This window comes from Clarias gariepinus, chromosome 6, assembly GCF_024256425.1.
Source record: "Clarias gariepinus isolate MV-2021 ecotype Netherlands chromosome 6, CGAR_prim_01v2, whole genome shotgun sequence".
Lineage (NCBI taxonomy): Eukaryota > Metazoa > Chordata > Actinopteri > Siluriformes > Clariidae > Clarias > Clarias gariepinus.
In genome coordinates this window covers 16,503,381-16,518,673 of record NC_071105.1, presented here as the reverse complement: position 1 = coordinate 16,518,673, position 15,293 = coordinate 16,503,381, and the positions used below count along the sequence as shown (strand labels likewise).

General features: G+C 36.5%; 1 protein-coding gene across 5 annotated transcripts in view; it reads right to left on the bottom strand.

Moving 5' to 3' along the window:
* Positions 1-15,293, bottom strand: part of st3gal3a (ST3 beta-galactoside alpha-2,3-sialyltransferase 3a) — a 52,221-nt gene that overhangs the window by 23,009 nt on the left and 13,919 nt on the right. For 3 of the 5 annotated variants that reach the window (XR_008360783.1, XR_008360784.1, XM_053497827.1), the window contains exons 3-5: positions 12,561-12,614; positions 7,556-7,598; positions 3,707-3,799 (exon numbers count right to left, since the gene is read on the bottom strand). Coding sequence is in view for 2 of the 5 variants with exons in the window: in XM_053497827.1 (XP_053353802.1) it covers positions 3,707-3,799; positions 7,556-7,598; positions 12,561-12,614 (190 nt within the window). In the remaining 3 variants the exon portion in view is untranslated. The remainder of the gene's footprint in view (positions 1-3,706; positions 3,800-7,555; positions 7,599-12,560; positions 12,615-15,293) is intronic. The other 2 variants (XR_008360785.1, XM_053497829.1) reach the window with 1 other exon arrangement.

Below are 15,293 nucleotides of genomic sequence, written 5' to 3'. Positions count from 1 at the left end.
CATAGGATTATAAAAAATTATTAGGACTGACAAATTGATCCAACACTATAATATACTGTATTTGTATATATCTGCATGGTCGACCACCGCCTGCACTACCATGTGCCCGTTTACTTTTACTGTATATTATACACTACTCCAAAAACTCTGAATTACTTAAAAAAAATTCCCAATTACCAAAAAAAAAAAATTCCAAGCCACTTTTTGATTTTTTTTTTCTATTCAGTCAAATAATCTATTTTATGTCCTCACCATTTACATTGTTTTAAGCCTGCACTTTTTTTTGTCTGCAGGATGCATGACTCCCCCTAGACGTCCTCTAGAGGGTGCTATGATGTTCACACCAACCTGAATATGTTGTTTACTGTAAAAGGATGCATCAGTCTGTTAATCTATCATGGCAATAATACAATGCTCTGGTATCAATTATTATGAGGGGGTACAGCAATATTGAAACTAGCACAATAACAAAAACTGAATCTTCTTTATTAGTTCTAAAAGAAAATAACAGTATTACAGCATATGTGATCAAAAATACACACTCCTCATATAAAGTTAATGATTAAGGCATTAGGATCAGAAAACATTTAACCAGATAATGAAACTACACAAACTTAATACTCAAGTAAAAGTACTTGCCTAAAAATGCACTCCACTACAAGCAGAATACAATTTAAAGTATTTTAAAAACAACTAAAGTTGATTCTGTTAATAACACACAGCAAATGTTTAGGTCCAGTACAGATTTGTCAATTTTTTATGTCTCAGATGTTCAAATTTTTTTAATACCAGAAAGCAAGTGTAAATTAATAATTAATAAATAAATTTACAATTCACTGGCTGTTTAGATGCTTTAAAACCTGGAAAGCCTTGCAGGTATTACAAAAGTTACATTTTTTTAGGCTTAAAAAAAAAAAAGTTAGTTTATTTATGACTTTCCTGGATTGTTTAGACGTGGCTGGACTGAGAGGATTGAACACCACATAGTATTTGGCATAAGACATTGCAGCTACAATGTTGCATAACTTTTAGCACTGCTGAGTTTTACAGATAAACAAGAGTTTAACTGGCAACTTTGCAATATAACTTTTATTTCAAGAGAGCTTTTTAAATGCTAAAATAAATCGTTGACTAACTTTTTTTTTATTTAAAGGTTTCAGATTCTAACAGCCAATGCTGCAGAGTTCATGGCAAAATGTCTTGATAGAGAAAGAGAGAGAGAGAGAGAGAGAGAGAGACAAAGAGATTAACCCAGTAGAAAGGATGCCTGGACATGATGCCATGACTTGTTGAGAGCAACAAGATTTGACATTAATCAAACAGATGTTGCTTAGCATTGCACATGTTAGCTAGCTAGTTGCTACCATTGTTACTCTGTGTATTGGAAGTATTCCACATAAATAAACATGGGCATACTGCAGTATACAGAATACATTATGATTGAAAGATGTGCCAAGCGTGTTATACAAAAACTGCATTGTTATTGGTGTGAAACACAAACCAAACACAAAAGACACGTAAAACTCTTCTGCTTAGTATGTTAGCTAGATCACATTTAGTCTTACCTTAACAAGTGCGCCCACTGAAGAGGCTTGAAAATAGTCTGGAGAATCCGCAGCCCAGAGACTAAGTGGGCAGGATACGTTGGCCAGGTAAACATCACTTTGGAGCGCTAACCATTCTGCGCTTTCAAAAAGACCTGCTAGTCATTTCTGTAAACTAGGATGTTTTGTGATCGTTGTGAATTAGCCCTTCCCAATAAGTGGATAGCTTAGGTAACGGTGAGGTGTGAATGACAGTATAAACACTTCTGCTTAGAACAGAAAATCAATGCACTATTGATATGTAATCATTAGACTCTTTTTAAAATGTACATAATTTTTTTTTTTTTAAATACATTAACAAATGAATGAAATACATTAACAAATGATACGTATTTTATTACTTGCCACCTCTGCATTTAACCGTTGGTGCAGTTAGTGCGGGACAGAATGACTACATGCTGTATAAACATAACTTCTACAGTAATACACCTTATACACAATGTACAATGTGTACTGTCTGTATCTCCGTCATATATAATTATGCTTGTCTGCATCTTCCACTCCAAAGTGTGATAAAGGATAACTAATATGTCGGTGCTTGCGCTGTCTGTAAAACTGTATATAAAAATGAACAATCAACATTCTCAGTGCGATCGATATTGGGGAATAAATTGTACACAATTTCACAAGTGTTGTGTGCATCATGCACTGTAGGGTGCAAGGTCGAAATACTCTTCAGCAGTCACGACTCTTTATGCCCCAAAGGCTTTATGCTTAATCCGTTTTGTTTTTCCACGTCCGCAGCTCACTTCTGAAGTCAAACTCAGTTAAAGCGCACTTAGGCCACGTTCAACTACGCGTGTCAGATGTAAATTATATGGCTAACTAAGCTTTGTAGGTTTAGTGTCTCAACAAACATTTAAGAAGTAACGGCCTATTTAGTGTTACCATCTGGATCCACTTAAAGGCCCCACGCTCACACTGGCCCGAATCACCTGCACCAGCTCCTGTTTCTGCGCCAGTCTGACGTCACCTGGCATTTTTATAAAGTGTGGGAACGTTTGGCTCCAAGTTAAGTTTTAGTAAAAGCCCACACTCTTCGAGTTAAAAGCTTATTGCATTCAGCAATGTGCTGGAGAACCGACACCTAAAGTGGCCTTAAATGCTGTTTTAGGAAATAAGGAAAAAGCTTTTCACCAGCTACAAACTACAACAGAACAAGCTTATAATTGACCTTGGGCTTTTACTGGAGCAAAAACAGTTCCATTTGTGTTGTTATTAGTACTGATGTAGATGATCTAGAAAAATGAAGATGAGAGTTTAATGACAACAGGTGGTAAAACATTTTGCTCACATACTGTACACATGCTCACTATAATAGTGAGAGTTGGATTAGACAGATACCCCAGAAATAAAGCCAAGAGATAATACCTTCAGCTTCAAACACTCAAAAACACAGACAGTTTAGACCGAAGAGAAAATTTTAAGAGACCCTGATTACTTTCTTATCCGGTAAAACAACTTTTATAAATGAAAATTAGCAACAGAGGCACTACAGCAAATAACTGTATCTACACAGAGCGCACCCGTGTGTAGCTGCATACAGTAATATTATAAAACTTTCAGAGCGACTTCTTTATGTAAACTAAAGTCAACATGAAACAGCTTCTTATCTGTGAGCTGATTCTTTTTGCTGATGCATTTCCTTCCAACACAGGAAGTCAGAGGCGATTCATGTTGAATGAGTCATGTTGAAACTGCTTGAATAACTTGCTAATGAGCTAATTTTATTGAGGATATGACACACCAGCAGCTCTGTAAAAACCTGACCGCGGCTTTTGGTGATACTGGATATACTGTATAGTGTGCAGATAGTAAAAAGGTATGAGTATATTCTAAATCCAGTGTACTGTACATGCTCCAGTAAATTAAACTGCTCACTGTGCGTGTCTAGCAGTTGGTGCATGTCAAATGGTAAGATCAGAAACACAAGCCACAACAGAATGTGCGTGTGTATGTTTGTGTTTCTTAAGTTCTGTGTTATATTTTTGCAAAAGCATTTTAAACTCACTAAGCAGATCAAATCTCCAAGGTAATCATGATGTGCAGTAAGAGTGAGTGTGTGTGTGTGTGTGTTGATTCTTGTGTAAAAAAAAACTTACTTTGGATAGATTGAGCTCATCTTGGCCTCCGAATAGCCGGGCTTACATTCTCCTTTGCTCAGATTTCCATACTTATACTGGAGCTCCAGTGGCCTGTGAGAAAAAAAAAACAGAAAAAGGGGGGGACGACAACCTAAGTACTTTGACATAAAGGAACTGTAACAAAAAAGTAACACACAAGCAATAAAACATAACAGTCTGTATAACATGTTACATGAACTATAAATAGTTGTTCTTCCACTTTTTATTAATGTTTTTCCTCATTTTTTCTTTTTGATTTGATTTTCTTTTTGACTGGTGGCTCCCCTTTCATTTCTAATGCATTACAGGTCATGTACTGTACATTTGGCAGCAGGTGCTATGTGCACTTTTTAAACTAGTTTAAAATAAGGCGTTATTTCAAACCTTAATTTCTATTTGTCCACTTGCCTGAGCTCTTACTATGGTATCAAATATGTTCTTACTCGTAAGTACAGTACTGGTTGATTTTAATGTTCAAGTGCACTGCACATTACAACAAACAGTGCCAAGCTTTTCCTGCACCCTTAAAAGTTTTCTTGAGCAGCTTGTTTGATTCAGAAACGATTCATGATTTAATTGCTGACAAGCTTAAATTATTTTTAAAAAACATCAACTTAAATAAATATCTCTCGCTTGCTATGCAGAATTAATGAGTTCATGGCCCGGAGTGGAGCCTCGTGCTCCACTTCTATTCTCATATTAAATGATTGAAATCAAATGTCTCGAGTTTTATTCTCATACAAGATTCAAATGATTTGTGATAGAATATTTAAAAATGTTAATATTTTCGATTACATCCCTATTCAATGCTAAGCAATTTTTACTACTAAAGCCAAAAGACTTGAATTTAAAATGGACTGCAGCACATCGTTCAAGCAGGAACATTTGTGGAGACGAGACCAATGGCACGATGGGTGAAATGGGATGAGACTCTCATTCAAATGTATATGTCCAAGGGCTGAAAAGCCATTTTAGCATTTGTGTTTTGATGAAAGTCAGACTGGTAAGCATTTGATCACAATGTTTAAGGATTGCTACATTAACAAGATGATAGAGACAGGGATAGAAAACATTAACTAGAGATAGGGAAAAAGTTTACAGTTATATGTAACTTGTTTGTGGCAATTCATGTATAGTCACTATGACTGCAGGCTGTGTGCTTAACTTTTCACGTTACTTTCTGTGTAGTATGAAAATTATTTGCCAAGTTTGCTTAGAATTGTAACAAAATCTTAAACAATACTCAATCGAAATATTTATAAAATTGGAATACTTGGAAAATTGCAATACAATTTTAATCAGCACCTACCGTGGGTAACGTGATATCATATTGCTGTTACTTGGTGATTCTTATTACTAGTGTTAACTTATTCTGCTTGTTTCCAACATTAACCAAACCTCAAAGAAAGAAAAAAGGTTCTGACTTTAAAGAAGACGAGAGAATGCATGTGGAGTCTTTTCCCATAGACTGTAAAGGCCACGGACCACAGATCGTAAAGGCCTTGGCCCCCTGACCATAATGAACATGGCACACACACTATAACAAACATAGCCTACAGTATAGACTAATACATGCTATGGCCTCCAGACTATAATGATTATATACCTGTAAGTCTAGGGAACATTTCTAAAGAATAAAATAATTGTTCATTGCTAATTTAAACGGCCACAGATTAAACCTTTTTGTGAGCATCAGTTTGTAAAAAGGATTCACAGATTATACACTAAACCTATAAAGAAGCAATAAAATATACATTTTTTATTAACACGCTAAGAAAAACCCTAAAGATTTAGGGTCAGTGAGACCTGACCAGTGTTAAATTATTGAAGACCCAGCTGCAACATGTTCCCACAGTCCCTCTCCTCTAATTGGTACTGTGTCTACAATAATAAAGCCAGAGTGGGTGAGGTACTGTTTATTTTGTATTGGCTGTCCTACATGTCTGCTGATTCAAACAAGAGCTCTCCATCAATACTCAGCCAAGCCCCGTGCAATAAGACAACTTGTTGATGGACAGCATTTGTTCAGGTGGACCTCACAAGGAAAGTCACATTTTTCTTTATCCCTAAGAGACCTCCCATAGAGAATTGTAAGAAAGAGGGCAGATTTATAATCAGAAATTGGGAGGCAAATTAAGTTGCAGTTAATTCATCAGTAATGTCATGTGCAAAACACACTCAACAAGTTCATTTATAATCTACATAGCTGTGTACTGCTCAAATAAACATGGAGCCAAGCTCGAAGAAGAGATATATTAGGGGTTATTAGAGGTCACACTGATTAAACAAGTACTGGTAATTCTCAGTGGGTCACAAGAGGTTCTCTTACCTAAAATCTACTTAAGACTAAAAGATTAGGACTGGTCAGAAAAACAATGTGTGTGTAAATGGAAAGACCCTGATCCACAAACATTTAGCCGCTGGATAAGGGAAGTGATGTACTGTCTTTAACTGGAAAAAATTAGGTATACAGTTAGAGGGTCTACTGGCACATTTTATAGTATTTGGCAGCCTTTCTTAACTTTTGCTGAGGGCATGAATGCAAATAATATTGTACTGTAAAGGAAGTGTGTGTGAAGATTACTTATTATTATTATCTTGATTAAAAAATTTTTATGGACATCTGATTGTTATGGCATCCTTGTGTTTGTCTGGTGTTGGGGGGATGGGGGGATTTGGTTTTGTGTTCTCCTTTGTTGTGTTTTGTTGTGTTTTTTCTGTAAAGTTTGAAAATAAATAAAAAAAACTTCGATCAAAAAAAGAAAAACAATGTGTAAGAACAGAAGGTGGGTCATGAAGTACGACAAAGTTCATACATTATATAGCAAATTGTTTGTGGAAACCTAACCACTACATGCATGTGTGAGCTTTTGAAGCACATAATCATGTGTCTCAAGTCTTTTGAGTATGAGGTTGCATTACAATTTCCTTCAATGGAATCCAATTCCCATATAACAGGTGCATAATGTCCCCATACACAAAGTAGAGGCCATGAAGACATGATGTGGGAGATGTCCAAACTCCAGTGCCTGAACTCTCTACTGATCTTCTGTCTAAATGAGGGAAATCCCCAAAGCCACAGTTCCAAGATATAGTGGATAGCATTTCCAGAAGAGTGGAAGTTATTATTACAGCAAAGTGGGAACTAAATCTGGAATTTAAGTGTTCGACAAGCACAATTGGCTGTGATCACTGTGATTGACAGATGAGTGGAAGCATGCCACTTCTCCCACTTTGAGAGCATGGGCAAATACACAGGACTTGAGTTTGTGTGTATGTATGTTTTCAAGCGCAAATGTCTCAGCATACGCCACATCCAGACAAGGATTGGCTTAAATCAAAAAGTGATTTAATCACATAGCAATTAGGCTTCACTCACCATGACACATGCCAGACCTGTGTTGGGTTCCATTCGGACAAGACAACCAACATGTAACCTTGCAAGCATATGAAGGTCGTCTTTTCTGCCCACAACACTTGTAGAAATTCTCTTGAAATTAACCTTAACCAGTATTAGCTTGTGAGTGTTCATTTCACAGCGCAAAAAAAAGTAGCAGTATGGTTACCATGTGGTCTCCCATATGGAATGAGTTCATTTGTTATCTAGCTTCATAATCTACGTCAAATACACACGGTCACACACAGACTGATACACACACACTCACAATGTCATCATTTCTAACACAAAATCTGTCTTCAAAGTCCTCGATCAAATTCTCTCCTTATCCACAATTAAACTGAACATTTTGACGTTTGAAAATTTGATACAAATAGTAATATCCTTATTCATATATATACACACACACATTACATTTAGTTGTTACTTACAGTTTTCCTTCACCCCTAAGGAGGAATCCCTGCTTGTCATACACTAAAGAGAAAACAAACAACACAAATCAGTCCAGTATACACACACACTTGAAAAAGAAAAAAAAAGACCAGACTCAAAAAGCATTATTTCATATTCAGAGTGTCTGAGGGAAATTAAAGCAGGAGAATTATGGGACGTTTTGCTCCAGATGTGCGAGGGAAAGGGTAAAGCATGAATGCTTAGTTGTTTAGTGCATATCAAGACATACATGCAGCAGCATCATCATCATGCTTTCATAATTCTGCACAACTTCCCATTTAAAGATTCAGAATTCTTATAAATACACAACAATCATCTAAAATCACTTTGCCCTGAAAAACAGCAAATTTGCTTCAGAAAAACAATAAAAAGAGATTGTATACAGGGAAAAAACAAGTGTTAATGCAACAGCTATGGACCAACAGCATAAAAACATACAACAGAGTTATACAGTTCTTCAGTGAGTAATAAAACTATGTAATAATTGCTGTTTACCAGAAATGGGGTAGACAATCCCAACATGAAGTAAGGAAACATTTATTTATTTATTTTTATTTTATGTGGTGCCACACACACACACTCATGTGTGTGTATTAATTTCTTCACCACTTGCAGTTCAGGTTATGCACAATATTCCGCACTATACGGTATGATTAGTAAACTCATTTTTTTAATAAGGACAAAGATGAGCTGTGTTTTTGACTGTAAACTACTTTTAAAGCACTTTTTTCACACATAACCAATATTGTGTTGCTAAAATCTTCTTAAATAAAACTTAAACTGAAAAAGTGCTTGGTACTTGGTACCCAAATTCTATAATTCATGAGTAAAAAAAAGTGCTTTTATATAAAATCTTCCTAAATTACAAAGACTCATTATGCACTTATGTTGGTGTCTTATTACTATTAGTAGTAGTAATAGTATCTGCATGATGAAATTGTTAACCTACATTTGTGTTTGGTCGATTAATGTGTTTGGATAAGTGGTGTTCTAGCAGTGCTGATATTTTGTATAACAGCATTAACACGTCATGGTTTATATCACTCTGCTTGCCTGCGTTTACTCTAGCAACAGATTGTCATACTGTTCCTGGCATGTCACTTACTCAATATTAATTTCTTTTAGTAGAACTGTTGTATAAAATCCATAATCACAGGCATGATTGATCAGGACCAATCCTCAACAAACTTTACTATTTTTTTTTACGGCAATTTATCATATGACAAAGTCTGATCCTAATGGCTTCTTATTGTTACCTGGTTGTATGTGATAATAACACATTTAGCACGGATAATAAGAGGACTGTGGGAACATCAACATTTATACACATATACAGTGCCGCTGGAAAGTTTTGTTTGCAAATTTTCTTAGGTCTCACACTCATCTTAAAAAAAAATTCCTTACATCATTTTACACACAATATTAAACAATGACAAAAAAACAGGTGTTCTTTTTATTTTTATTTATATACTTATTTATCAAAAAAATGAATACTAAATTATATGTCTTTAACAAGAGTATTCAGATCCTTTCTTATGACACTTGCATTTAAGCGCAGGTGCATTTTACTCATCTCAATTGTCCTTCACATACTTCTAAAACTTAACTGTAGTCCACCTGTGCCTAACTGAGTTCACTTGTGGAGATGGGAGAGCCTTACAAAATGACAAGCATCACTGCAGCACTCCACCAACAGGCCTACTGTATATTATAGAGTGACAGAAGATATTCTTCACTATACAGTAAGTCACCGTCAGCTGCGAGTTTTCAAAAAAAGCACCTGAAGGACTCTCAGACCATGAGAAACAAAATCCTCTGGTCTGATGACACAAAGATTGACCATTTGTGTTTAAGAAACCAGGAACTGCACATCACCTTATTAAAACCTAAAGTCAAACATTAGACAGTGGGGAAGTTTCTCTGTGACTTGAACTGGGAGATTAATCAGTATTTAAATTGTATATAAAATGGATGTGGAAAAATAAAGAGATATCCTGAGAGTGGCCCAGCCAGTGTCTGCATTGAATAGAGCATCTTTGGAGAGACCTGAAAATGGCCGTGTACCAACACTGCCTATCGAACCTGGCCGAGTTTAACTGATTCTGCCAGGAAAAATTGAAGAAACTTCCAAAAGAATGCTGTACCAAGCGTGTACTGTAGCATCATTCACAAGTAGACTTGAGGCGGTCATTGATGCCAAAGCTGCCTTGACCAAGTACTAAGTGATGGGTCTGAATACTTATCTAAATGGGATATTTTAATTTTTATTTATTTATTAACAAAACACTTAAAACACTTATTTTTACATTGTCTTTGTGAAGTATTGTGTGACAAATGACAAGGAAAAAAAGATTTAATGCATTTTAGGATTAATGCGAAACATGGAAATTTTGAGAGGTCCCCGAAACTCCATTGGCACATGTAATTTATTATTAACTCAGGAAAGCTACATTAAGTGAAAAAAAAGTGATCAGCAACAACAATAAAATATAACATTCTAGAAAATAGAGTCAGTCTGCACAGAAAAGAGAGACAAAAGCAAGACAACAGTGCGACAAAAATTCGCCTCAATTTTTATGAGGAGCAAACTGCTAGATAAAAACCAGATGTGTAGTAACAGTTCACATTTTCTATATAAAGCACAAATCACCATATATAATAATAGTAATAAAGACTGTTCTATAAGGGCAATTCATACTTCAACTCCTTTTTAAACCAATAGGACTTCTTATCCAGGAAGTACATGCAAAACCATTCACAATCTGTGATATCAGGAAGAAGAATAGAAACCACACTTTCTGTTTTCCAGTGCTTAGAAAGTACAGGACATACAGTACAAACATTATGTTACACTGTTTGACAGCAAGAAAAAGGGGCAGGGACATGGGTGGTGCTGGGAGGTTTGAGCCATTTAGCATTTGCGCATTGAAGATTAGCATCCTGGCTAAGAGCTAAGAAAAGCAGCAGGTTTGGTCTTTGGTTAAAAGCAGCTTAATCTGTGCAGTGCGCGTCATTCATTGTTACAAAGGCCACCGTGCTTCTGTCAGTAATCTTTTGAAGGAGTAAGAGTTATACAAAATCAGTAGCTGTGCCATCATGTTCTCTCTTTGTGTACAAGAGAAACAAAGCTCACCCAAAACATGTCAGGAAAAGTAATTGAATTAAAACATTCACTACTAAACCTAGGCACCATGTAAGAGTTGCAAGATCCACTCATAGTGAACGTAGTCAAGACCTTACACAAACAGTGCCTAAACTGACATATCATTAAAAAAAGGGGGAGGGAAAGTGTGTGTGTGTGGGGGGGGGGGGTGTGTCGGGGGGGGGGGGGGGGCGTGTCGGGCGGGGGGGCATTTTTCTTTAAACCATTTTTAGATTTGGGGATTTAAAGAGAAATGCAGCTCACATCAGACACCAAACACGTCTCTGATCAGTTTCATGTGGTTTAAGCATAAAAGATGATTTGTAAATATCTATTTTGTTCACTTAAAAAAGAATATTAATAAATCTCTCGAGAAGAGTCATTACTGGGACAGAAGCACTGTAAGCAGCTTTGTAACTAGGAGAGCAGGGCTTGTGTTTCTGGCTTGTGTTTCAATGTGTCAAAGTGTTGGGGGTTAGCTTTTATGTTGGCTAACAGTTAACCTCTGTTCAGTAAACATGTATTCAAATCTAAAAAAAATTAAATAAAATAAATAAAACACATTTATAAAATATGATGAGCGGGTCCAAAAGTCATCATAATTCATAATAAACGTTTTAATCTGAGCTTCGTCAAAGGAATGCAATTACATAATTTTCCACAATTCACAAAACGATGGGTTTGTATGTCATATGTCAGATAACAGATAACACTGTGTTACTGGAGTGTATATCTTGCTTTTTTCAATATGTTTGTTTATTATTTTTCAACATTATTGTGCTGACAAAATACAAGTACTTTTGTCGGTAGAAATGTTTACTTTATGACTAAATTAAAAATCGTAACTTATAAAAACATTTCATATTTCCAAACAATCACCTCCTTCAAAAGAAAAGGGATAAAAATTCCAGAATGAAGGTTGCTGGATTTTCCATGCTAAAAAAAAAAAGATAGGGTGTTTTTAAATAAACTGTAGCAACTGACTTTCCTTAATTTATTAGCATTAAGTGCTCTTATGTAGATATGTAGATTATGGATAAACTTTTTTTGTTTTGTTTAATTCTTTTTTAAAGCCATCAACGTCAAATAAAGATTAACATTTACATTCGGACCCTGAAGTTTTGGACACTAATGTAGATTTAGATTTCAATATATTTAAATTAATAATAAAATGTTTACCAGCCTGGTTTAATCATCATGAGAACTTATACTTCCACATGGTCCGCCTTTACTGAATATGTTTAAGATGCATTAAACAGAACATTAGCTGATTCGATTGCTAGGAAGAAATTTGGATTAATGTTGAAATGCACAGCATATGACAGCTGCTTCATATTTACATTCGCTTACATCAACCTTATAGAATTAGCTATAGAATTCAGCACAACTACTTTAGGTAAACAGTCTTAGTATTTGATAAACTGTTCGTTTTGTTGGATTGGATTAAATTCTGTATCTTTTTTTTTTTAACCATTCAAAACCGCAATTACATTTCAGGAGAAGCCAGTCTAGACAGGTACAAACACCTCTAAAATAAATTTTAACCTCAGTTCACAATAAAGTATAAACTTTACATGAGGTAAGAATGCAGCCCAAATAAAAGGGGAAATCTCAACATCGTAGTATTCATATGGTTTAAGCTCATACTGTGATCATTACCATTACGTAATCGTTATATTACATAAACATTAATTCCTGATTCCACACTGCAAATTATAGAGATGTCAAACCAGGCTAGTTAATTGTTAGCCAAAACACAATGTCATGTGCAATTATGCTAACCCCCGTACCACCGAGTTAACCCTGTGTTTACCCTAAAGATCACGAGGAAATCAGTTTACCTATCCCTGACGCTATTATCCGTCCCACGGAGGATGAGCTGCCCAGGTCCACCTCTGAAACACATAAATGCATGTTAAGTGTAATCCCAGCAGCAGATGTGCGCTGAGACCTGGGCTTTGTGCAGGAACAAGTGATGTTAGTGACACACCTCACCACCATTCCTAGGTGAAAGAGGCCGCACATCCCGTTCTTCATCCTACAGTACGCCATTGGCTGTAATGATTCACTGCAGATACTTACCTCTTGCCACATACTTCGTTTCAGAATCTAGAAAGTGTATCCAACCTTGTTAGACATTAGGGATATTATTTTTATCATACACATTGTTGGGAAGCCAGTAATCCTGAAACCTGTGTTTGACAAAAAAAAAATGCAATGCAATCAGCAAATCCAAAAAAAAAATCAGGGCTAAAAAGAAAGCAGTCCTTCAGACTCATGCCAAAACGTGTGACTAAACCTAATTAATTCACTGAAAAACTATAGTGGTATCTAATTAGAACACATTTTACTTTCTAACGAACACTAAATCTTAATCAAAATAAAATATTTTCATGGCAAGACAACTGTCTACATTGGACCAATAAAAGACGGTGTGTTTGCTTTTCATAGCGGCGGCCGTTTTCATGATTTAATGAGCTCATGCGTGCCGATGTAACCCTCGAATACTTTCATAACAGCTCTGTAAGATTGCTGGATAAGATTGCTTTCCACTGTGTGCTTTAGTAACAACTTCTCAACAGACTAAGAAAAATCCTCACCTCTCAGTAACCTATAGTTACTATAACACTGTCAAGGCTTTACAATGATTATGACAAAGCAACCAGGAATACACAGAGACGGTGAGACTCTGGCTAATCTTTTAATGAAAAAATGCAAACTCTCCAAGTCAGGCCAAAAACATGCTGAACAAAAATCAATGGGCTAAATGAAGGCGTGATTCAATGAAGGGGGTGATGTCTTGACCTCATGAGAGCGTCCAGAAATTCTCCGTAACAGTGCTTTGGGTCTGGATTCAGGGGCCTGGCTTTTGGAAGAAAGGCCGCTTGTAGAAAGCTGCTTTTCAGACAGCTAAGTGTAAGAGACACGGCTTAAGAAGCCTGAGACCAGACCTGACTTTTAGTGTCAGTACTGCCTGGCTTTCAGCAATTAGGTGTCAGAGAGGCCCAGCTCAGAGAGGCCCCACGTTCTTTCAAAGGCCCGGCTTATGGGGTCTGACGTTTTGTGGCCTCGAACGGAAGATCAAGCTTTCTTTTCTGATTTAGAAGACTGGCTACAGTATCTGTTGTTATTTTAACGTTATCCGGATGGTGATCATTGTCTCAGCATTTTGTCTTGGTGATAAAACTATGGCGTTCAAATCCCTGATGTCACTAAGTATTTGGTTCCTGTATAATTCTTTTGATTGAGGATCAACACAAGCATTTGGTGATGGTAGAGGGTCTTTTAAAGAGGGTGTTTAAAGCCTAAGCAAAATCTCGGCTTTCAAAAAGGTCTGACCTTTTATGGCTTTAAATCCAGGCAATATTTTCTGTTAATGGCATGTCTGTATCTCTTATGATGGACAGGTACAAAATGCCATACATTTGCATTCATTTCCTTTAGCACATGCCTTTTTACAGAACAGAGCGACCTAAGCGACCAACAATGAAAACTTAGGGTGCTGGAACCTTCCAAACAGGAGGAAGATGCCTGAACAACTGACCTACCCCTGCTCTATGCAGATGTATTTAATTTATACAACTAAGCAGGATCTTGCTAAAGAGCCCAACAGTGACGGTTTAGTCTCTATATCTGACAACTGAAATTGGGATAAGGGAAAAGCAAGATTCTGCTGAGGATCACATTCGGAGAACACTCTAATATGTTTGATAAAACATCCCAAAGACACTCAACCAGGTTTAAAATCAAGTTGCAGTGTCATGTTTATAAAAGGCTGCAAACCTGACCAAAACCATTCCAAATTGGTACAAGACCGAGTATGAGATTCCTATGAAGTATGAACTGAAAAAGCAAATACAGTGAAGTTATTAGAGTGACGCTATCGCACTGTGAATTCCTCATCCTGCTATGGTCTTAGCATAGCCGGTTTTTCCTTCATCTCCAAATAACTTAGAGATCAGGATGTTAACATGCAATCTGTGAGCATTTTCATATCGATGGGAAGCTGGCAGCGGTTTCAACGCCTAGAGGCTGTGAATGCCACAACACAATGCCAACAAACATTACGGTTCTAATTGCAGGCCAACGCTGATCGATGAGCCTCAGTTACAGGAATCACTTCCAGCTTTACTGAAAGCACCTTTTAGAAAAAAGGGTTTGTTTTTAAATAGAGCAGAAGAAATTGACTGATCGAGTTTCGCAACAGATCTCAAACAATGCAAATTAAATGATTCTTTAAGCCCTACATTGGAGTCAGAGATACAACATCAATGGCCAGTTACATCAGGTAAAAGTACATTTGATTGCATGGCACTTTTGAGTTAGTCAAAGAAATTGCACATAGCGAGACTTGATACGTCTCTCAGGACAGCTTAAAACCTAATCCCGAAATACCCTCAGCTCCCCAGTACTCATCCTGCAGTTTCTCACATTACATTATTATTGCATTAAGCAGAGATAGGGGGAAATCGATTCGGTTTGACAAATTCTTTTGTGTGCTGATTCATGTATCATGTATCAATAAATATGTACCCGTTGATCAACCAGTCACCAGAACATTTTTCAAAAGTTGC